At 37.8% G+C, this 24873-nt stretch overlaps 1 protein-coding gene across 1 annotated transcript; it reads right to left on the bottom strand.

Moving 5' to 3' along the window:
* Positions 1 to 590: 590 nt before the first annotated feature.
* ALX1 (ALX homeobox 1) lies at positions 591 to 23302 on the bottom strand. Its single transcript, XM_003126740.6, has 4 exons — positions 23035 to 23302; positions 19961 to 20265; positions 16787 to 16915; positions 591 to 3235 (listed from the first exon to the last, which is right to left on the bottom strand). The coding sequence occupies exons 1-4, from the start codon at positions 23258 to 23260 to the stop codon at positions 2915 to 2917; spliced, it is 981 nt and encodes a 326-aa protein (XP_003126788.1). The 5' UTR covers positions 23261 to 23302; the 3' UTR covers positions 591 to 2914.
* Between the last annotated feature and the right edge of the window lie 1571 nt (positions 23303 to 24873).

The raw sequence follows: 24873 nt of genomic DNA on the forward strand, positions 1-24873 counted from the left end.
AGGTTATACAGGTTAAGTAACTCTGTTATTCTTTTAAGATATGCTGTCAGGACTGAGGGCAAAGATTACAGTGGCTCTCTTTGTCTGCTTTCATAAGAAGTTATACAAGAAGAAAATAATCAGTATTTCACATTCATAAGGAATAAATGATATATTTTCAAAATTCTACAAACCATTTTATGAAATTTATTTTTATGTTTATGAGAGAAACCACAGACCTTAGCTCCATTAAATTTCTCTCTTATCATACGGTCCAAACTTTATCCAAATCACTCAGGAAAGAGAGTATAAGAATTATCTATTAGACAATCTGTGCAAAAAAAAAAGTGTGTGGAAGGAACAAACAGAGGATGAGACTATTATGGGAACAAATGTCCAAGCAGATCCATTACTTAATGAACCAAAGCATTCGATTTCAATACTGTCACTAATGAGCCCCAATAAAAATAAATGAACTGTTCCTTAGTTTTTCTTTCCTAAGTATGCATATTTAATATTTTTGTGAATGATATGGATTCCAGAATATGAAACTTTGTTTAACCTAAGTTCAGAAGGAGCAAGAGAAAATTCAGAAGTCCATTTATAAACTCTTTGTTTTAGGTTTATCATACCCTCTTTCATCAAAAGTTCATTTTTATTTTATTTTGGCCACTTACAGGATAAAATTTTCAATCAATAAAAACAAAGGTCAGAACGTTAACACATGCACAAAATTTAAGCAATTCTTGCTGCCTTCCTAAAATGCAAAGCATGGTTGAAGGTGCAAACCTCAGGTACGTGTCTGTCCAGAAAGATTATGAACCCAACAAGGACAAAAACCATTGTTCCATTGCTGATTTTATTATCCCAAATAGTACTTCACACACTGTTGGTGTCAAAAATGTGCTGATTGAATTAAATTTGTGTAACTATTGAAGATGCAGAGCTTCGATTAAAAAGATGTTACTTGAGTTGAAAAGAATCGAGTCACAGAAACTCCAACTAATTATTAGACTATAATGAGAAGAAAATTTCAGAGAAGGAAAACTAAGGAATGAAGTGAAATTCAAACTTGATTCAAACCTGAGTTTTGTCTCTCATATAGAAAAATCTAAGGCATTAGGCCAGGGACACCTCAATGGCAATTAAGAAAGCAGAAGAAAAGGAACATGGGGAGATTTCTGAAAAGAAAATCTTACATTTTCGTCCTAAATTTTAGTTCACACATTTCTACGGACCATGTATATGCATATATTAAAAGTCACCCTCTTTTAAAACACGAAGGATACTTAACAGCTGCCTAAACAATCCTTTAACAAAAGCTCCTGCACGTAAGCAGAATTCTCAAGGCCAAAGTGGAACACGTTTTTCTTGGGAACAAAACTAAAAAGAGAGAACACAAAAGTAATAAAGAACAGAGTTGTTACGAAGTCAAAGAATGTTTGTTTAGGCCATCACTCATTTCCATCATCTGCTTGATTTAACATTTTATTACAAAAGATGTCTAGCTGCCATAAATATTTTCCCACTAGAAAGAGACACTTACTGGATTTAAGTACGTTTTCTGAAATTGAATTTTAAAAATTCGTTTACTCTTGTCCTTTTGCCTCGAGGGCTTCCAAGCATATCCCTCAAGGCTGTAGGATCACAGAGAAGATTCTAAGAGAGTACAAAGAGCAGATCGCGCTCTGATCCAAGCCATGGAAGGCATCTTCATTTCAATTAATTTACTTTGCCTCTATGAACTTAAGAGTCTTTCAAGGAGGCTGACATTTCACTCATCTGAAAAAGCCTGGAATGTGACAGGGGAAAGGGAGGAGAAGTAAATCAAAGGGGTTAGCAATTTTCCAGATGCAATGTATTTTTCTTTTCTTCTTTTCCACCAGAAAGTTTAGAGAGCCTTCTGACATTTTAATTCCTTGTGCAAAATCACAGTAGCAAAAAAATGCTTACAGCTTCTAGGTCAAAAGCAAACACACACACACACGTGCACTGGTACACACTCGTGAAATAAATATTAATTCTGATTTGCCGCTCCTTTAACTGAAAATATTTCTTTTAGGGTATTGACGAGAAGTTTGTGAGTACAGTTTAATTGACACAATTTTAGTGTAAAAGCAACAGTGGGTTTTGTAACTTTTCTTTGTCTCTTGCTGTGACAACTCATCACTGAGTCCATACTGGCTTTTTCGTTTAAAAAGATGGCATTTACAAAAACTAATCTTGTGACTAGATTTTAAATCACATCAGGATATTTCAGTTATCACCTTTAGCCACATGGTTTCAGGAAACGACGCCCAAATATTTCATGCAAGTGCTGGTCATTTCAGAAGAGTTCTTTTTTCATGGAGTGGAATTCACTGAAACATCTAGATGTTGGAAAATCTTCAAACATCTTCCTGCAGATAAATTCTCAGCAACAGAGGATATGCCCATTGTGTCTTGGAGCCAGAGAGGGAGAAATGGCAGTTAACTCCCCAAAACACCCTGCTTCAATATTTACCTGACAGCTTTGGTATCTTGACATTTTCCCTGGTGCATTTCCTCCTTTTTCAGGTAGTATTTTACAAGGGATTTCTTGTTATACAGAACTAACATAAATCAATCTATAACAGAGGAATTTGTTTAATACATTTATTCTTTTAAGAAGTTGCACGATCATATTTCATCAACTCATACAATAGGGAAAAAAAAAATCTTACTACTAAAACAGAGTTTGTGGAGACTGGCGCATGGTAAACCTATTTAGTCTTTTCAGAGGTCCATTCTTAGATTTTAACGTTAAATAATAACAACTATTCATTTAAGCTGGTCTCACGGTATATCTTGACCTTTAGCAATTCCACACACAGCAGCTTATTGTGGTATCCTTTAAATATGAGAAAGGAGAAAGTTTTACTTTGCCTTTATGAGAAAAAGAAAAGAGCCCTGTATGTTACATGGCCCATGAAATATTGGCAGTGTGCTCCTTGGCTTTCATTCGAAGAACCGCGATGCTGGAGGACCTCCTTTCAAACTCTGGCTTTGTTTCAAACGCATGTCCATTGGTGGCCCCAGAAAGAAGAGAGTCAGTGAAAAAATTGTTGAGGGGCACGTGGCTGAACTGGTTCTGGTGGTTTGAAAACCCTGTGTAACTGGAATCTGTCCGAGGCGAGTGCGCGTAAGGTGTCACACAGGAGGAGGTGTCCCGTGGTAACATGCATGAAGGAACCACAGAACCACCACTCGCGTTTCCTGCCCACAAATTGTTCTGAATCTGGAATATATAAAACAGCAAATATTACATTCACGCGTTCTCACGTGGCTCCCTCACTTTGGCTGAACTGTATGCGCTCAATTTTGTCAGCCGTTCATTGTCTGCTCCTATTGGCTGGTCTGTAATTACGTTCTGAGCACATCAGGCAATGACTGAAAAGTAATTATTTGAAAGATTCTTCTCGTTTGTTATACTGCAAAAGACCACCGAAACCCACATACTTGACCACATAATATCCTCTCAAAACATGTCAATCTCTTGAGTATCCTTTTTACAGTCGGGATTGTTAAAATGAAAGCTGGAAGATTTAGTCATGATTCCTGACCAATTCATGTGCTTAAAAAAGTGGTTAAGAATATGGTTTTAGGTTTAAATACAGTTTTGGTCTTTCTAAACACTACACGAGTCCATTTTTTTTTACGTTCCAAGCTGGACGATCGGTGTGGTAGTTTTTGCTAGAAACCAGTGCTGACGTTAGGCTGTTCATTCTTTAGACAAATTTTTAATCAAACTCAAATTGTGGAAAATGTTTACCATTTCATTGCTTTTCATTTCTTATAGTCTTCAGCACATAGCTCTGTGCGTAGGAGAATTACACATATATTTTAAATATTTATTGTATGATTTATATATGATACAATGTTGCAACAGAATTGCAACATGTAAAAGAATTTAGAATTCTAAAATATGACCATTACCAAATAATGGATGCATGCCTGAGAAAAACATGCAATATTAGAAAAATTATCATATGAATATAATTAAAGTACTAGATACCATCTTACTAAAGTGAAAACTGGGCTATTGTTTATGCCTAAGAAATTCACATCTCATGTTATTAATCTCTACAGAAAACAACTCAGTGTAATATCACCAGCATACCTAAATTTCTCTGAAGTTACTAGTATGTGAAAGAAACACTAAGTAAAATTTGTATACTATGCATTTTAAATAGGAGGTATCTTCGACCAGCTATTTGAACAAGGGCAACAAACAGCGATCACAGGCATTCATGAGAAGCACTGAGAAAATCAAGACAAACAGCAAGGGCAAGAGCTGGGAAAAAAGGAAAATGTTGCTTCGTAGCATGGCTGAGACCTGAGAAGATGAAATCGAAAAATCTATATGCCTTTCACAATACTATTACAATAGATTTAAGCTAGAACATAACAGCAGTATGTGTGTTTAACCCATCCGGATTTCCTTTCTTTTTTAAAATCATAATTAGAACAGCATCATCAGCATTTCAATACACATACAAGAACTGTTTTCTTTCATTTACTTTTATATGAAAATTCCAGTCTACTGCATACAACACCCAAGCTTAAACCATACCTAAGACAACCTATTTTCAATTAAGAGCCAAAAAAACGGTAATGAATCTCCTAGCTTACTCTGGAGAGATGTTTCTCTGTCACTCAGAAAGGACCACGTCACGAGTTTCAAAACTGAAACAACACGTATCATCCCTTAGGTGAGGCTTCAATGATTGGCCAGACAGTCACTTTAGCATTGTTTTTAAAATAGTTCTTTACATAAATATTTTCTAAGCTGCTTTACAGAGGTCAAGTCTGTATAAGACATCTGTACACATATCTGGCTAGCGAGCTAGCTATCATGATTTGCATATTTTATTGATCCCTAAATCTTCATGGACTATGTTATTTTAATTTCGGCTCACTCTACTGTATGTATCCCACTTTGGCCAAAATATGCTGATTGGTGCCAGTGACTGCTGAGTTATATATCTCTAACCAACAAGAGGGGCTGTTAATATCATTACTCTGTCAAACCAGCTCCTCTAACTTGATGTGGGTGATTTTCCTCCTACATTCAATCAAACATTGTGCTACACTGCCAAAACCACAGTCACATGGCCGACAAAAGGGCTTTCAGGAAATGAAAGTGAACTTGCTTGCCTACTTTTGACAAAATAAATGAAAGGCAAGACAGTCGTGAAGAAAGATTATCTACATTCAATGTTTGTTAAAGGGTTCTTCAGTTTATATACCATGTTGCTAAAATTTATTATTAAAATCATCTACTTCCACTCCAAATGCATAGAAACATATTTACCAAACAAATTAAGGAAAAAAGAAGAAGAAGAAAAGAAAAAGCAAGAAAGGTAATCTAAGAATTTAAGTTTAAAACATTTCTTCCCTAAAAGAATTAACAGTTGCCTACGTATAAAATGAAAAGACACTCTGCAGTTTTCATGACGTGAGCAAATATTATCTTGACCAAGCCTTCTTACCTGAACATGATCAAGTTAAATGCATTACTTCTGATGAAACATAACATATAGAAATATCCGCTGAACAGAAAAGGTCGGTAAAGCAAGTTGCTAACAGGCAAATTTTAGGTGGACCTGAGGAGGATCCCAGATAATTCTCACGTGAAGGGATGCTGTCACAGATTTTTACTGATAAGTCCCACTTCCATGATCTCTGTCTCTCCTGCTTCCCTTTCTTTGACTTTCACTTTTCTGGCACATTTTCATTTGACTTGGGGGACCTAGGGGGTTTCTATATTAAAGTTTGATGCACATCATAAAAAAATCATATCCCCTGTGAACTCAGGTCTTCTTCCTCCGAAGCATATTCCCTCCGGATGTTTTAAAACATCTGAGGAGGCCCATCCAGATCACGCTCATGATGGCCAACAATTATCAATGTATTGCCATATGTCAAGCATTATGTCAAAAGCATTATGAAGACTTCCAGTCATTTCAATGCAGGGAAGGGTATGTGCTTGTACAGTCCCCATTTTTGAAAAGGTGAAACTAGAGAAAAGAGAGCTGAAGAATCTTACCCAAGCAAGACTGTATAACTAATTCCAAGCAAGACTGTGTAACTCCCATGTTAGACAGAAATAAAACCTGAACCCGGGAAATCTTAAGAAGTGCTACAATGGCATAAAAACTAGTCTTATGAATTGAAATTGCCTATTTATGTATTCATAGCCCTAACTGTGTGTGTGTTCATAGACTCCACTTTCTGAAAGCAAAATTCCCAATGATTGCTCACAACTGTTTCTCACTCTTAGGCCTAATACAGTACATGAGAAACCCTTAATACACATTTGAAAAATCTCTTAGAATATGAAATCTGGACTAATCATTTTGCAGATGTAATCAAAATTTTATAGGCAACTTATGCTAATATATTTAAATTCTTACGATTTTAACACTAGAATCATCATACTATATAATCTTAATATAAACCATGAAAATTATATAGCTAGACCCTGTTGACTCTATTTCCTTAGGCAAGCAGGATAATTTTTTTTCCTGTTAAATATTTATTATCCACAAGAGATGCATCTTCCTGGAGATTCTGATTCATTAAGCATGAGGTGTGGCTCGGTGGATTTGTATTAAAACAATGGCAAAGGTGATACACACAGGCAATGCTGAAAATCACTTCGGATCAGGAAACACTACTGAAGTCCAACTTCCAAATGAAAAAGAAACCCTTGTACACTTTCAATTATATTCAATTCCTATGATAAGAAGCTTTTCTGTTTTGTCTGTGTTGTTGTTTTGTTTTTTTTAAAAAAAACATTCAATTCCCTTTTGGAGAGCTGTGTAAAAAAAGTGTTATCTTCCTCTATGTATCACATCTCCTTCTGCTCCTTAAAATGATACAGAAAGTAGCATCTTTCTTACATATGAAAATCTTCAAATATCATCAAGCGATTACTACACAATTGTCTCTCTTCTTTAAGGATTCCTCATATGACATCCCCGCCACTTTCCTCTGGATATGCTGGAGGTTATCAACTCCCTTTCCCCTTATCAACATCCGGCACTAACCAGAGAATATTCTAGAAGTTATCTGATCACTGGGGGATAACATGGCAGGTATCATCTTTGTTTTAGGTCACCTACTTCTGCGAATATTTGAAGGCACTATCTGACTAAAGCAAAGCTGTTGGAGCTTGTGGTTTAATAAGTCTGCTGCTGTCAAGGCTCATTCCACACCTCCTCCATCCTTCCCCCAATGTTATTCTTATAGAAGTGGTCCTATTAAAACAAGGCACTGGAATCTATATGGCATTATAGATTTTATAGTCTAAAATCGCATATGTATTTGAGAAGCTATACAAAAATCTTGCTCTCTGACTCATTGAAAGACATACTATATTTGCTGTTAAATTTTGGAAAGAATGCATTTTTTTTTCTAAATAGGGTCACCACTTCTTTTTCTTTCTTCCTTCCTTTCTTTCTTTCTCTTTTAATTATTATTTCACAGACCCCTACAATGGCAGTGCCCACCACCAAATAATTTTTTTTTTTGGGGGGCCTCTAACTGTGTAATAGTCCAGGACTTCACAACCCAGGAACAACATCACTGAATAATGCCTATATCCTTTTTCTCATGTGCACTTAAAAAAAGAAAGCGAGAGAGAAAAAGACTGCCTTTACATTCTCTCTGCTTTGTTGTGTTTAAAAGGAGTGGATAATCTAAAAATATTCCATGTTTGAATGTGGTTCACAGCATTTTTAAACGTTCTGGGGGTATGTTCAAAGCATTGTCCAGGGAACTCAGCCAACTGTCTCCCATTAGCATGAATGAAAGTTCAACTGACTTGCTACTTTCTTCTTTGAACATTTGCCCCTTCATGCTTTTCTAATCAAATAAAAAGGTAATGATTATTCCATAACTTTGAATGTTGCAGGAAAGCTGATTGCCTGATTCTTCCCAAACTGAAAATTCATTTAATGTTCACTTTCCTTCCAAAGAATTCAAAGCACCAGCCGGAAAGGAGAGGGTTAACGGGTAAGTACACACACATACTAGAGTTCTTCACTGCGGATCTGCATTTGTCAGGAGTAGAAGCAACAGGGTAAATCACGGATAGGAAATTATAAATCTCATTTACCTTCACCTTAGAAACTTGATACAGATATATTCTTTAAATAACCAAAACGATAAAGAAAATTTTAGTGTAATATTTTTCCACCGAAGAAAGTTTCTTTAACTCTGCTCCTCTTCTACATGCAGACTGCTCCTACCTGCCACCAACATCTGTGTGCACACACACACACACACCGTGCTACACATATTTTCCTATATTCACACTACCCTCACATCACACCCCTGTGGCAGTTAAAAAGATGCCTTAGAAAGCCAGAGATCAGGGATTCACAAAGAGGTATGTGTGATGAGGAGAGAGCCAGAGCTTCTTCGCATTCCCATCTGAAAGCTGATTTTGGTTTTTCCTATTTGACAGAACGTTTGCATTTACTGACTTCTCTGAATATTGTTAATACCTACTATAAAGATTTACTGCCACATTATTACTGTATAGTTTAATTTACCCAATTTTATATGGTCCCTCTTAAACATGCAAACATCACTTTTTACAAAAACAGTTCAATTCTTTAAAAGACCATGACATTCTTTACTAGCCTATCTCCTCCTTTAAAATTTAGAGTGATAAAATATTAATAAGAATCGTATGCTTAGTGACTTGAAGATATTTTTCGCTGCTAACCTCAGGGTCCCATTAAACTTTTCTAGTAACTACATCAGGAGGTTGCTGGCAGGGAGAAAGCGTATAAGTGTAAATTCTAAATAGTAAATTCGCTCCCACTGAATAGCACACACTGAGACTTTGTGCATTTGGGGAAAAAAAAAAAATCCCAACCAGAATGAATGACACAGTGAAAAGATCAATCTGAGCACATAGATAGAAATGAGGGTACATTTTCATCAGTGCCCTCTTATTAGGTATAATTTTCACCCCCCCCCCAAATTAAGATAATACACAAATGCTAAGATTTGGGGGAATAAATTTACATTCCAAAAATTCCAGAAGTATATATTTTCAACATGTAGTAGTATTAAGTTGAAGAGATTAGAAATCATTCATTCATCAGAAAAGGATCACATGCTAAATATTCATTGATACTTTGATTTTTAAAACAAAATTTCATTTTAGAAATATCTACAGGGATTTGAAAGGACAGTGCCTTTTCTGTTAAAAAAAAAAAACACTCAGATGTCATAGTCATACAAAACCACTAAAATGAAAAGAAAATTGCTATACAGAAAAATAAAAGGGTGTGTCTCTTACAGTGCCAAAATTAAAAGCACTACGTCTCATAAGAAATGATAATGTCTGAAAGTTTTCAGAACATCATGTAACTATGTCTAAATTTTGTATTGTTCAATTAATATCTGAAATATGCTCCAAGTCAAAGATACAGGAAGACTGTTTTTCTTTTCCTTTGGGGTTGAATGTGTTCTTAAATTTTATATTAATTATGAAGATTTATAGGAAATCTCACCCCACATGCCTTAAAATGAAACTTTTCAAATCAACTCACTTAAGGGGAGAATAAAATCCCAGCACCTGGCATTTGCTATTTTTAAAATCATTTTCCAGCAAAAATTACCATAGAAAGTATTTTCCAATTATTTATCATTTTATTTTTCATGTATTTTAATACATGCATGATAAGTATTGCTGATTCATCAGCACCTAATTAATTTTTAATGGCAATTCCTCTATTAAAAATAAAATTCACAATCATAAGAAACAAAAATTGAAATATAAATTGTTTTCTTTGTGAACTAAATTAAAATTTTTTGTGAATTAATAATTTAAAACATATTTAAAAATATGCAAATACTTTAATTTGCAGAGTATATTTTTAATCCTAGAGAGTCTTACATGGTGTCATATATGAGCTTTGCATTTATTCTTAAAATCCTAAATAAAGTTATGAATCATTTTTATCTCGCATTTGTGTTAACTATAATTTGGATTTTATTTCTGTGATTTTTAAATCAACTGTTCATTTGTGCAAAAACGTTTTTCTATTTAACGCTAGAGAATAAAAAAGAAAACTCACAGACACATGCAGCTTAATGAATATAGCATATATAAAATTCTAGATTAAAGTATATACTGATGTGAACTGCAGGTCTTGACCCACAATTCTGTTCTCATCAACTTCTCAGCCCCTGATGCTTAATTTTCTCCCTTGTTCTCCTCTATTCTCCCATAAGGTAGTTTTTATACGTATGAGCAACACTGCACTCCTCAATAATTTATCTTTATATATTTTTTATTGTTTATTTTGGTAATCTCAATTTATTGATTTACTCTTTCCTCTTAAAATATAAAATACTTATGACCAATTTAGTTAAATATAATGCTTTGACAGTGGTCACTTATTGAAAGCAAAAAAAAAAAAAAATTGCTAACTCAGTATTGTGTAAAGTCATTACATCACATTAAATTGAATATTACATTAAAAAAATAAGGCTATTTTCACAATAAACAACATGAATGCACTTTACTTCTTTTGGAGGCTACTCTTAACCTCTTTAAAGCATTTGTACTTTCAATAAAATAAAAACATTATTCCCTGTCTCTATCTAGCTGTACCTTTACCTAATTGATACTGATAAAATCTGCCTCCTGTTCCATAAAACTTAGCTTTAACATATATATGTGAAATATTCTTTATGCCTATTTAAATAGAATGTCTATGCATATATTTAGTTACATCAGCAACTTTCTCCATTGTAAAAATTATGGTAATTTGAATAAATTACATCCCTCTATAATTTTAAGTGTATGTGCCCACCATCAATGAGATATCGCACTGCATCACCATGTCTTGCTGACCTGATACTGTTAACATGTTTGTCCTCCATTCATCACAAGGGACGATTCACTGTAGCACAATATTGGACCATCTCATTGGCTGTTTGACAGCTATGAGACTATTCATTATACAATGCATCAACTATAGCTATACTGCTAATACCTTTTAAAGATCTTGGGTTCTTTGTTTACTTCAAATATCTGGGACAAACAGAAATAACAGTGATAAAAATGTGATAATTTTTCTAAAGGTTAAAAACTGCTCAAGTTAACTTTAAATTGCTCAACCAAAGCGGTGGAAAGAAACTAGTTTCATCCTCCTTATTCAGCTAAAGTGAAGGCAGACGTTTAGATCCTAACCTGTCTCAGACTCTGGTGACAGAAGGAGGTGATATCTTCACAATAACTATTTTACAGAAACTTTAAGGTTTCCTCTTAAAAACTGTATAACAACACTTAAAAGAGAATTTGTTAAACTGGTGATGTCATACAGATTTCATGTGTTTTTTAAATGACTCCAGTGACTACGATTTATCTATATAACTTGACTCCAATTATCAGTATGTTCAAACTCTAAGTGGCACATATTTATAAAGGCATCAATTAAACAACAGAAAGCAAAGATACTGTATGGGTCCCTTTATACATTTGGTAAACACAGATTTAATTATGATTCTCACTCTATACTAAGTAAAACCACACTGAAAATTTTAGGGGGAAAAATCTTCAACCCCTTTTTCGAAATTTTTGAAGAAATTATTTTCTTCATGAGAAAGTAATTTTGGTGGATTAAGAATATACTCAAATTTTCCTAAAGCTACCATAGTTGGTTGTCCTTATTTAAATAAGAAAGTGTATTTAGCTGAATTTGATCTTTCCCTAGATCCCCCAATAGTAAATTTACTCACGGATTGGATCAGTTTAAACACTATAACATAAGGGAACATTCAAACCACTTAAGTACTTCTCTCCTGCAGAAAAAAATAAATAATGACTAATGGCAATTATAGAATTGTGACTGTTATTGAGCACTCATTATGTACTAGGCAATATCCTAAGTCCTCTGCATAAACTGTTTTGTTTAATCTTCACAAATATCACACAAGCTTTTCTCACCATTTTATAAATGAAGTGAAAGGTTACTTGAGGTTAATTCATTTGCCAAAGGTCTAAAAATCTATTAAGTGGAAGAGCCAGGATCTGAACCCACAGCCCCTGATTGTGAAGCCCACAGTGTCCTACATTAATCTATGGCCTCCTTCAAATCCCAGGATTTAGCTCCACATCACTTAATCCTCTCCTGAACAGAAAAAGTACCATCATCTTCTTCATCATCATCTACACCACAAAGACCACCAAAACTAGCACCAAGAACACCTCGATTTTACAAATAAAGAATGTGAAAATCAGGGAAGCCAAGAGACTTAATCCCAAGTTACCCAGCTGGTCAATGATAAAGTTAATACACATTTAATCTGAACTAAACTTAATGGCATGAAATTAGCACTCCCTTCTAAGCGTGAAGGCTGGCTATCATCTCCTAGAAAATGTTTATGCCTTAACAGAAAATACTGTATTCACCAAAAATAATCATTTTTAAGTGCTCTGGTTTTCATAGATTAGAAACAAGTTTGAATGCTGACAGATACCTGCCTGCTCCTTACATTCAAGGACAAAAGTATGTAGGTCTCTTTTGGCTTGCTGCTAGTTTTCATCAGGTGGTTACAGAATTTGTAATACTTTGTTTGTAATCTTCCCATGAACCAAGATATTTTGTCTGGATCATGGGCATGCCTAAAACAATACCTAGCATATATTTAATAAAATGCAAACAACTCTGCAAGAAAAATTAAGCTGAAAGGGGCCTACAAAATATTTCTAGTCTATTCCTTTCAAAGAGGAAACGTTAATTGCTTAAGAGCACAGAGCTAGTTAATAGCAGAGATTCAGAAACCAATTGTCTTATTAAAAATTGACTAATTTTTGTTTTATATTGTTCTCCCACAAACAGAAGCGAACCAGTGCTTTTTTCCCACAACTATGCAGTGTATATATAATTTACTTAATACAGTGGTGATAACAAAGACGGGTAAAAATGGAGTCATCTTTTTTTTTTTTTTCCTTTTTATGGCCACACTGTGGCAGAGGCCTCTCTTAAATACACCCTAAATGGTGTGGGAGACATGTTACAGCATCCACCACAATGTCAGTGGGAAAGTGGTGTGCTGACTGGGGGAGGCCCAAGAGGATGCTTAAGGGGAGGCAGCTTTGGCACAAGCAGTGAGACTCTCTTCTAAAATCTCTTGCAATGGAGAACATCAAACAATTGAATTTAGCTCTATCAGTGTTGAAAAATGGCAACTGACATTGCGAACTTTACAAAATAACACTGCCTTTTTTCACTACAGCAAATTCTACTTTTACAGTATATTACTCCTCACATATCACAGCGCTCATTCTTGTTTATGTGCTATCAAATATGAGCAGGTGTAGGAAAAAGAATATCTTAACCTAGAAAGTATCTACACTTTTAAAATATTTTATATTACTTTATACATTTTTTCGATGGAAGCCTTTTTCCTTTCCAAAGTAGTGGGATGTTTTAGGGTGAAAACTGAACAACTTCACTCGATTCAATCCATGACTATGAATTAAAGAGAAAATGAGCCCAGGACTCCTGAACTCAAAAAAACCTGGACTCAAATTCAATGAGTTAATGGCTATAAGAAGGAAGCTTGGCTTAAAATAAGTCCTCAACTGGTAGTTACTATTTTTACTGTTGCAGCTGTCCTTACTATAGTATAACGAAGACCAGTGGAAACAAAGTTTTTCAAACATTTTAGAAAATATTAATTACTGTTCATAAATAAACATTATGTCTGATATACACAGATACCTCTATGCTATGTAAGATTATTATCCACAGACTTATTATTCTGAGTAGGCTTAAGGAGATCATTTTCTAAACCATTTCTGGTTTTAATATATTTCTGTGTATGCTTTTGCTCCCTTGCCAAATGGCTAATACTTTATTTCTGCCCTGCCACTAATATTTTCTAGTTCCAACTTTTTGGTAATTAATATTTTTTTCGGTAATTAGTAACTGTAACCAAATTCAATGTCTTCTTACGTTAGGTTGGTTAGATTCTATTTCAGTTCCTATTTTTTCCCATTATTTTCAAGCCACTCCTATTTTCAAGCCACATGATTTTTTAAAAATAAAAAGAAGAAGAAGCTTCCTTAGGGCTGAAGCTTGAGAGACACAATTCTGGCATAAGTATTTTTTTTCAAACAAACCAAAAATAGTCAACCACAGAGTTAAGTTAAAATGACATTTCCCCTCGACTTTATCCAACACCAACAGGGGGGGAATGAGGGACACCTGATTTCACAGTTTGTGGTACCCAAACATTAAGTGACTCAGCAAAACATAAAAGTACTATGAATTTAACAGTACTGGTTCTTATCATTGTTAATGAATTATTCTGCCAAAATAACTTCAACCTATGATCTCTGTGTTTCCCATACTTATATTATGAGGCAGTATAACCAATGTATATAAATTATGGAGAACTCACAGTGAGAACTGGGGCAAAAATTCCATTATCTATGAGGGGAAAATTTTTAATTAATCCTTTGTTGGCATGAAAAAGACTATCAAATGAGTAACTGGATTGTAACATTGCCTTTCCCCTTTGAGCTACTAAGTTACCTCATGCTACTAATGAATAATAGGAAAAACTGTGAGATGCAATAAGACAATGGCAAGATAATTCTAGGGGGAGGGGTGCCTCGAGTAGGGTGCTCTCTTAAGCCCTTAGGTAGAGCTTAGCTGATACCACTCTTCTTCATGGTTTTTGGTACACTGGAGAAGAAGGGAGGGTTAAAGATGAGGCAACCAGCAGCGAGGAGCAACAGGTGGAAAAGAAACAGGAAGAGGAACAAAGAAAGGAATGAAGATTGAAATAAAAAGGTGGGAAAGAAAAAAAAAAGGCACATCACAGTCAAGTGCTGACTATGATGTACACAGTAATACTGTTTAACGTCCATTTGCAAAGAGTTCATAATTTGTGACTCTCTTATTTCCAAAGTCATCAGTCAAGTCGTTGAAGGTTATATAAAGTACATGCGATCTCCATTACTGTTTTACTCATATTTCACTGGTTGTGAGTCCATTCTCTGCTCCCTAAACTGCCGATCTGAATAGCACAACCAAAGGCTTATGCTCCTTCGTTATTAATTAATCATTCATTCATTCATACATATTCACTGGGAGGGCCAGTCTATTGTGGGAGTTAAGATCTTGCCCTTGAGAGGAGTCAGACTGCCTGTGCTTAAATCTGGGCTTCCCCACCACCAGTACAAGATGGAAAAGACCTTGCCTCTTTATGTCTCAGTTTCCTGAGATGAAAAATGGGGATAATTAAGAACACCTACACCACGAGGTGGTTGTGGGATTAAAGGAATTAATAGGTATAATCTGCTTAGAACAGTGCCTGACCTCATAAGGGCTGCAGTTGTGTTATGTTAACAACCAAGAAAAGAGCAGGGCTGCTCTCACGGTCTAGAGGGGAAAGAGCCTCCCAGCAGCTTGTTTACAACTCGACCGGGACACTCATAGTATTCGGTGAATAAAATTTCCTTAGCCTTATGATGTGAAGGAACCAGGAGTAGGATGCTGCTGGGCAAGGCTGAGCTGCAGTCACCCTTTGCAGACTGCCCTGGAAGGAACCACATGTGCAATCACAGACCAAATTTGGGGTTTTTTTTAACTCACCTGGGTCTGGTTTCCTGACTTTTAAAATGAAGGAATTGAACTAGATCATCCCTAAGGCTCTTGTTCACATACAATATTACATTAATAAATTTGGTCAATTTATCTGGAGGAGTGAGGGTCTCAAGATAGGTTTTTTGAAAAAAATCATGAAAGGCTCAAGAACACAAAGATAGCATGAAATTAAAGGACTGAATCCATGCTTACAGGGTATGAATTTACAGTTGAAGAAAATGAATACCCTTAAGTCTGGGGTTGCAATGATTGGTTTACTGGACTATCAAGGTGGTCCAGCAGTGTCTGTGCTACGTATGTCTTCAAAGTAGTCCCTTAAAAATACATATCATTAAACAATAAGGAATGAAATGAGATAGCCTGTTCCTTCTAATACGTAGGTCCCTTAGCATGGATCAAATACAGTTTGGAATAGTATGGTTCCAGTACTAAAAAAAAGTAATACCTAATTAGAAAGACAACAGATTTTATTTAATGCATTGCAAAGTATGAAAAAATCCCCTCTAAAATAAAAGGAAAAATTAGACGAAAAAGAATTTCTAAATACTTCTAATGAGAGCTCCCATTATAAAGTCTCTCTTAACGTGATACATTTAAAAAACTATGTCCAGTACTAATTCCATATGTTTTAAGTCACAAAGGGCTAAATGTTTCCTGGAAACAATGAGCAACCTCAAAGCTGAAAAGATAACATAGGAAAAAAAGATGTTTTTAAGTGGCACTAAAGGTTTCAGAGGCCGCCTCTGACACTATCGATGGTGTGGTTCACAAAACAAGAGCCACAGAGAGAGCAGGCCAAGCAACACTATGGATTTTCGAAGTTAACCAAGGAGCTAAGTCTGAAATACTAAAATGTAGAGTAATGAAAAGACATACCATTAAATGATCCTACTTAAGTCGCTGCAATGTATCCCAGAGAGCCTAAATAGTTTTAAATGAATGGCACTGGAAAAACTTTCAAAAATCAGAATAAATAAGTACATGTTTGAGTAAAATAAATATCTAACAAACATGGAAAAAGCTTTCTGGAAGTTACAATTTTCATTCTTGACCATTACATTAGATACAGTAAAGCTTCCACTAGTCCTTTTAATTACACACACATCCTCTCCACCAATATTCTGTGCAGGGTACCGTACCTGTGGATAGCTGTCAGTCCTGGGCAAAACTGAAATGTCATAGGTGGCAGCAAAATGGCTTTTAGCTTGTTGGATTTGGCCATAACGTTCTCTTTTTCGCCATTTGGCTCTTCGATTTTGAAACCAAACCTAATTTTTCAAAAAAGAATTTTAGCTAAGAAAGAGTTGCTAAGGCAAATATGATGCTCAAAGACTTCAAATCAGAAAGGTAAACCAGGCCAACAAAATTACCCGACAAAAGGAATTTTTTTTATATCAGCAAAGGATCCACAAATTTTACTTTCTGTTTTACCTTAATATGGTAAGTTCCATATTCATGAAGTAACATAATAGAGACATTTTAAAAAGGCTCATATGGCTGAGCCTCTGTTTTTTCACTTAGAGAAAATAAAGAATTAGATTATATGACCTTGAAGACTTCTTATATCTACCACTTAGCACAGATAATAATCCCTCTTTCAGAGAATGCTGCAAGTCTGGAAGACATGCATAACTTTTTAGTTCGGGGTTAAGCACATAACATTAACCCAGCCAATCTATAACCAAATTAATATCTGGATCTGTCAAAACAATTATCTTTAAAGCATGTTACAACGTGAGGGCTCTTCTGGCTAGTCCCCATACTTAGAAAACCTTAGAAAAATGTAAACATGAAGACTGCGTCTAAAACACATGGCATCAGAAGAACTATCAAGATTTAGAAAAAAATATATTAAGATTTTATATTTTGTTGAGTATGATAGACACTACAGGGAAAATGGTATCATGTGAAGCTGAAGTATGGTTTTAAAATATAAAAATTGTTTATTACATAAATCACAGCACTTCTAAGGTTTATTTTCACTTGTAGAACATGCTCATAAATCATTTCTCCAATTTAAAAGACCTACAGGTAATACAAATAAAAAAAGAAATAGGGCAGATATAATCAAGAGTCAAGAAAACCTGTGAGTACGGCCTCTACTGGGTCGCTGAGCTGTCTTGCAAATTTCTCTAATTACACAGCAAAAATATTTCACACAACTATCTCCCTCCAATGGGTAAATATTAACTAATTCACACTTGTAGCTCTCTAGAATCTTCATGTTAATATATGAAGGTGTTAAAAGGAGATACAGAATGTATGTCTAGGCATGTATAGTTTGTATAACTATCTATAATTCGACATTTTTGAGTAGCTATTACACAAGTAGCTTTGGGGCAGCTGTTTAGTCTTTACAGAATTAGGTTCAGAATATAAAATATGTAGGAAAGAAGCTGGAAATGAAGTATAAAAATGCAAATTGTAGAGAGCCTTTTAGTAAAATTTACTTGACATTTTTACTCTCCTTCATATTCCATTCTAATCCTCGGTGTCTTTACCTTCACGTTCATGGAGACATTAAGACTGTTTGGTGTGCAATGCAAGCACGTATTTAAAATGTAAGATGGTCCCTGGAAGAGTTTTCAGCAATAGAAAGAAGGCCAAGAGAGCTACCTGGTCGGCATGATTTCTTAGAACACACTGCTGGGAGGTGTGTGTTATCCACTAAGTCCAGAGCTGGAGGCAACATCAACAACAAAACAAATGAAACATCCTTTTTTGCTTTCTCCACAGACGGACAGGTACCAGAAGCATACTAAGGGAATTCAGTAGAGACTTTTTTATTGAGAAAAAAGCCTTGACAATCCTCCTTAAAATGGGTGCCAATTACCACGCGGATGTGAAAACGGGAAAGAGAACCACCTGAGTCAATTAGGTTTCCGCCAGGCTCTCGGTGCCTGTTCTTAGACAAGAATGCATCAGAGCTCGTCAAAATGTGAAGGGCAAAATACGCTCTGTGCACAGCTGATCACTCTGCGTGTAAACACATTTTTCTGTGGTTACAAGTATAACTAATTTAAATCTATGAACACAAGACCAAAAAATACACATGTCAGGTTCGTGTTAACACTTGACAATTATAAAATTCCTCCTTAGGGTTAACTTTCCACATATTTACTTCCTGAACTAAGATAAAGTAACCATTTGTCTCCACAAACTCAAGCAAAAATCTGCTGCTTGTTATTCCTGGATCACCAGATGTTGTCTTTAAGGATGGAGAAGGGCCTTTTGAAGGCTCAGTCTTCAGAAGGAATACTATTGCTCCACTCTGAACAAAATGTTTTGCCATTTTATTTATTTTTCTATTCTAATGGTTTATGGGAATTGCAAAATTCAATATTATCTTATTTAGTGGACTAAAAACACAGACAAAAAAGAGGGTCATTCTCCTGAATTACTGCTACTTGGGAACGAACAGAATATAGTTCAAGGATATCAGAGGTAGTAAAAATAAAATATGCCTAAGAGGCGGAATTTCGATTTTTCAAGTTACTAAAAAACAGCATACTGAGTCATCCGATTCGATAATTTGAAAATAATTTATAAATCTAAATTGAATTTACATATGTGAAGATATATAAAAATTTATACATTAATATTAAGCTTATCCTTCCTACTGCCTCTGCAAAAATCATGTAAATTATCTAGATTAAAAAAATTATAATGGAGTGGCATATATTGGCAATTCCTGGGGTCAGAAAACTATAGATGAGCTATATGATCTTTAATTATATATAGCGGAAATAGTTTATGGTGCACATAACAACTGGAATTCTGTGAGATTATTTCATTTTTTCCCTTTGTTTTATTATAATCCTAAACTCAGTAAAATGATAGATTTATGGGCCATAACACAAATCATTTATACCAATACTAGGTATATAACCTAAAAAGAACCTCAATGGCTGATAAAACCGAAAAATAAGATACATGGATTCCTAGATTGGATAGTTATGATTCTGTTTCTTTGCCATTTAAAAATTATTTTTTAACATCAGAGATTTGTTATCAGAGCCGACTTCTGAAATAGTTTTATGCCTCCATAGTCATTCAAGTGTTCCTTTGTTTTATGCTTGTGTGTGAACTGTCAAATTCTCTGCCAGGAAAAAGTAATTTTAGTGGACTTACATGCACACACTACACTGTACTGAATCTTCGGCAGGAGAATCCGTTTCTTCCTTTGTGGTAAAAGCCAGCTATGGAATCATTCTCCCAGTCTTCTCCCCTTTCACCTCCCCGCTACACACACACACACACACACATACACACACACACACACACACACACCCTCGCCTCCATCTGGTTCCTACCTGGACCCTGGCCTCCGTCAGCTCTGTCCTCAGAGCAAGCTGTTCTCTGACATACACATCCGGGTAATGGGTTTTCTGAAAGACCTTCTCCAGCTCCTCCAGCTGCAAGCTGGTGAAGGTGGTTCGGTGTCTCCGCTTCTTACTGCTGGATACGTTGCTGTCGCATTTGTCCCCAAGTTCATCCAGTTCTCCCTTCTCTGGCATCCCTTTCACGGGAGACATCCTGAGACTGTTACAGTTGTCCATCGCTCTATTTAGTTCCGTGTGAAGAGGCTGTCCTTCTACTTTAGTGATCCCGTAGTTCACTGTACTCAGAGGGGGAAAACAACAGGTCTCAGGATTGCAAAACATCTCGAGCAAGGAATGAGTGGAAGGAACTCAGCATCAGGCAGGCGGTCTGCTAATGATGTACTGTGCCAGCATTAATCTGATCATCACGTTCGGCAAACATCATCCCTTCGCTTGGGCCAGGTTTAGAAGCATCTCAAAATGTGTGCATGGAACTCAGATAATTAATCAAAACACATAGGTCTCTTTTCAGGATGAATGCAATGTTTAAGGACACAACTTACAAGCAAATTAAATGTCACGTTAGCAGAGGCTCTTGATTTTTTTAAAAATCTAAATGAGCATAATTTTTGAAAAGAGAGCCAAATTTAATTTCTTATTTATTCACAAAAGACAACATTACGCTACTTACATGGCTCACAAAAGATATTTTACTTTGAAATAATATCTGTACACCGAAATTATGTTTCGCCTTCACACAAAACCTATGGACTATACATTTAAGATATGATATGGCTTCTACTGTATTTCCAGCACTTCAACTCTCTATCATGTCCGCATTTCATCTGAAAGTGTTTCCTACAGAAAAGGTTACGTTTTAGGTAGACTTTTTTAGCTTAAAAACTCAAAGCTCTCTTTCTAAATATGTTAAATGTATGCTCAACTCATTAAGTATGTTTTAAGACAGAAAGTTTTACTCTTCCCCCTAGAATGGTACAGAAATAAAAACATCTATTAAAAGATCACAAAAGATGTCATCTGGCGTTCTTTTAGGGCTGTTTTAATCTCAGTGATTCCCTCCAGATTTGACTGAATGCTTGCAGTAGGGTATAAAACAAAAAATGTACCATATGCTGCCACATGTACACACACAAACCCACACACCCAAGCAATGGATGCACATAATGAAACGGGAGACACTTTCTGAAAGTCAGCCCGGCCACAATGAGTTTCCAGGGAGCTGATACTCTTTTTTCGTTTGTGTCTGTGTTTAAATTTTCTCTCATAATATGTTTTTACAACTGCCTTAATCATTATACGAATGTATCAAAATTTAACAACTAGGTAACTTAAAGACCTAACAGCTTTTAGGCTAAATAAATAAATAAATAAATAAATAAATAAAAGATGTGGGGTAAAACTAAAAATAATGAAGAGCCTTGACTGATGAACAATAGGGTTTTGTCTCTGCCCGCTGAGTTAAATGGGGAACTGCGGTAATTAGACGTGGGGGGAGGGGAAGCAGGCAGGAGGGTAAGGGCATCTCAGGAGAAAGACAGGAACTTTCCCAAATTTAGCGGACCGCTGGAAGCCTACATTCATCTTAATACTTTCCCACTACAATTCATCCTACTGGTATGATGTTCTTTTAAAACTTAATAAAGTATCAAATATCCCCAATGTCTCTTATTTTGGAATCCCGACAATTTAAAATATTATGATTGAGTGGTATCCAGCAATCAACAGCAGACATTGCAGAACCATTAAAAAAAAAAAAATCCTGTCCAGGAAAATAGCTTTATGTATATATCTCAGAACTCCAAAATAAAAATGTTGCAGTCTGAAATACACAAAGCCAACCCCTTAAACAAAAATGGTCGTGTCTTTCCAAATAAATGAGACTTAATTGGTTTTCTTTGTCGTTTGCGTCTTTATTTTTGACAAAGACTGAATTTGCAAGGCAAAACTTGCAACGTGGAACAAAATAAGCAAAATATACGAAGTCGTCTTTTAAGCTGATTGTGTACTAAGCATTTAGAAAATGAGCTTCCAAGATCCAATGAGTGCCTCGCGGGATTTTGAACCTCCATTAAAATGGGCGCGGGTGGGAGGCTTGTTGTAAATACTTCACACTTAATTCGTTTGTTATTTTAGAGCAACTAGCTCCTTACAGCTTAACTCTGGAATATATACAATGATAAGAAAAAGTTCTCTTGGAATTGTAAACTTACTTTAGCTGTCGCGATCTGAAAAAATAGGTTTGTATTGGGTTACAAGATAGAAAAGATAGATGGTTTGTTTTGATAACATTTTGACTTGGAGATACTTGGCCATTCAAAGTTGAAGATTTCACCCAGAAGCATTCCGAAAGCCTTCTTGGGTGACTTCTAATGTGGAGTCAGAAAAGCAGACAATGCTGAACTCGAGAATGAGTGATTATTTGGGGGTTCTTTGCCCCAAGCTATTTAAAGAGATTGGGTGTTTAACAAAACTTCGCAGGTTGCATTGCAAATCCAAAGAAGTAAAAAATCACAAATCCACACAAGCTAATTTCGTAACCCTCTAACTTCACAAAGAATAATTCTTGTGAATTAGGTTTTTCACCCCAGTTTTCTTAGTCTTGACAATAGTGCCGTCCTCTAACAAGCTGTGATCGATTTCAGCTCCTCCAGCCGGGGCAGCTCGGCGGGCTCGTAGAGGAAGCGCTGTCTAGACTCAATTTAGCTCTAGTTAGCGCCCTATCGGTTTACGCCAGGCTCCTGGATAGAGGGACGCCGGGACCCTTGGGGGACACCCCTCGAGAGCGAGGAGGCAACCCGGTGCGGGACACTTGCTTTGCTCCCCCGCACCCCCAAAGTTCGCAGCAGCCAAAACTCCGCTGGCTAAAACCAGCACGGTTCCACCGCCTTCCTCCGCCCTCCAGCTCACTCGCTCCCCCTTTCTTTCCTTCCGTCTTTCCTTCCTTCTCTGCTTCCTCCACTGCCTCCCTCTCTCCCGACCCGTGCCTGCTGCACTCCAGTTGTGCGGGTGGGCTGCTGCGGCCCGGGGTGGGGCAGGGGACTCACCGCTGCTGTCCTGACAGGGCGAAGTCCTCTCCAGGCGCACGTGATGCTCGGCGCGGGGCAAGGGCCCGAAGGCCTGCACGCATTTGCCCGCCGACGCTTTGCTGTAAAAGGACTCATTGTCCAGGCTCTCCATAACGTGCTCTAACGCGCCTCCTGCGCCCAAGTAAAAGTCACTGTTTTTACTCGGTGGGCTCTTGAGGGCAAACTTCTCGCTCAGAAACTCCATAATCCTGGAAGGCTGTCGCAGAGCTCCCGGGGCTCGGTGCCTGGAGAGCTCGGGGGGAGGGAGCGAGTGGGCGGGAGGAGGGAGGGCCAGCGGGGAGGGAAGGCGAAACCAGCGCTGCGGCGCCGGGAGCAGCCCGGCTCCGAGCCCTTTAAGACGTCCCGGCTGGAAAGGGGGCACCCGAAGTTGCTTTTATATCTTGAAACTCAGCTGGGCTCCTCGGGCATCCTCCCAGTTCTAATGAATATGAAAATAGGCAGGCGACTAACTCCACCCCGGGTCCCCCTCCGCCCCCACCCCACCCCCATCTTCCCCTCTTCCCCGGGCAGGACGCGTCCAGGCCTAGGTTAGACAGACAGCTCCATTTCCGACAAATGCCAGCAGGGACGAGGCCACGACACCCAGAAACATTGTCGCCGCGGCAGTGGATTGGCATTTCGGAGGAGCTTGGTGAGATCGCAAAGCAGTTAACCCTCCACTCTCCGCGCCCTCCACGGCCGCCCGCCCGCCCGCACCCGGTCCCCACCCCGCCCCCACGCCGGCCACTCACTACCAGAAAGATTTAGAGCGGTCTTACTCACTGGAGAGGAAGTGTTGCTAAAAGGCTTTTATTTCATCCGTAAATCGTGTCTGTGGAAGATCCACATTATGCCGAAGCCCAAGAAGCTAGACACGTTGGCAGCTATTAACCGGGGTGGCTGCCGTAGAGGGGCCGCGTCCGCTTTCAACCCAGGGTAGCTCGGCGTCCGGGCGCTCTCGGCGCCCAGGCACCCGGGGCCTTTGCTTTCTCTCTGGAATGCGGCGGCGTGTGGATGTGGTGGCAATGGGAGAGGGACGCCAAGCAAGAGGCACTGAAACCTTTATACCCATGCCAACCTTATTTCCCCCTCCCTCTCCCCCCCGCCTTGGTCCACGATTTTACCATTAGACCCAGATTTTAAGAGAAGTACCTTCTAAGGTCCCTTAGTATAGACCAAAGGGAGGCTCGTTCCACAAAGGGGTTTATGCACGAGAGAGGCCTTCAGCATGTTTTTTTTGTTGTTGTTGTTTTTGTTTTAATTATTTTACTTTTAAAGGGTTACGGTTGGCGTTTGAAAACCTCTTGCGGTAAGAGGGGCGCGCGCACAGAGCTGGGCGCACGGGGGACGCAGCGTCCCCGGGCTTGGGCTGGGCCAGGGCCTCGCTTCCAGTGGGAGGGGATGGTCACCGGGCGGGAAGCGGGCCGCTCCATGAGGGCAGGACAGTGCTGCGGGGTTGGATGCCCCGTGGGTGGCTTCGGGACTGCCTTTCGCGTCGGAGAGGTCCGCGGCGTCCGAGGGAGAACGCGTTCAGGGCCTTGGGCAAGAAAAGGCCGCCGTTTGCAACAGGCCTCTTCAACTAGCAAATGTGGTAAAACTCCCACAAGCTGGGGGCTAAGACGTGCGCCCTCCAAGCGAGGCCTCCGCCCGACAGCCTTTCTCGCACCGGCCGTTGCAGCGCGCGTCGCGTCTCCCCAGGCCAGCCGGGAAGCCCCGACAACGAGGCCAAGCCCAACTCCGGCGCGTCTCCGGAGGGACTCGGGAATTTCCACTTTCTGCGAGTCCAGGTCTTGGCTGACCCAGGACTCCCTGGGAGAC

The sequence above is a fragment of the Sus scrofa genome, chromosome 5, assembly GCF_054392235.1.
Source record: "Sus scrofa isolate SSC_HxYL_T2T_F1_AM1 chromosome 5, Sscrofa_HxYL_maternal_Yorkshire_Landrace_v2.0, whole genome shotgun sequence".
Taxonomy (NCBI): Eukaryota; Metazoa; Chordata; class Mammalia; order Artiodactyla; family Suidae; genus Sus; species Sus scrofa.

Excerpts from the sequence above, each read along its gene's own strand:
- ALX1 (XM_003126740.6), bottom strand. The coding sequence starts at position 23,260 with ATGGAGTTTCTGAGCGAGAAGTTTGCCCTCAAGAGCCCACCGAGTAAA. Across the intron at positions 16,916-19,960 it reads TGACGGAGGCCAGGGTCCAG|GTTTGGTTTCAAAATCGAAG; the intron begins GTAGGAACCAGA and ends TTGAAAAATTAG. Across the intron at positions 3,236-16,786 it reads GGACTGACAGCTATCCACAG|ATTCAGAACAATTTGTGGGC; the intron begins GTACGGTACCCT and ends TATATATTCCAG.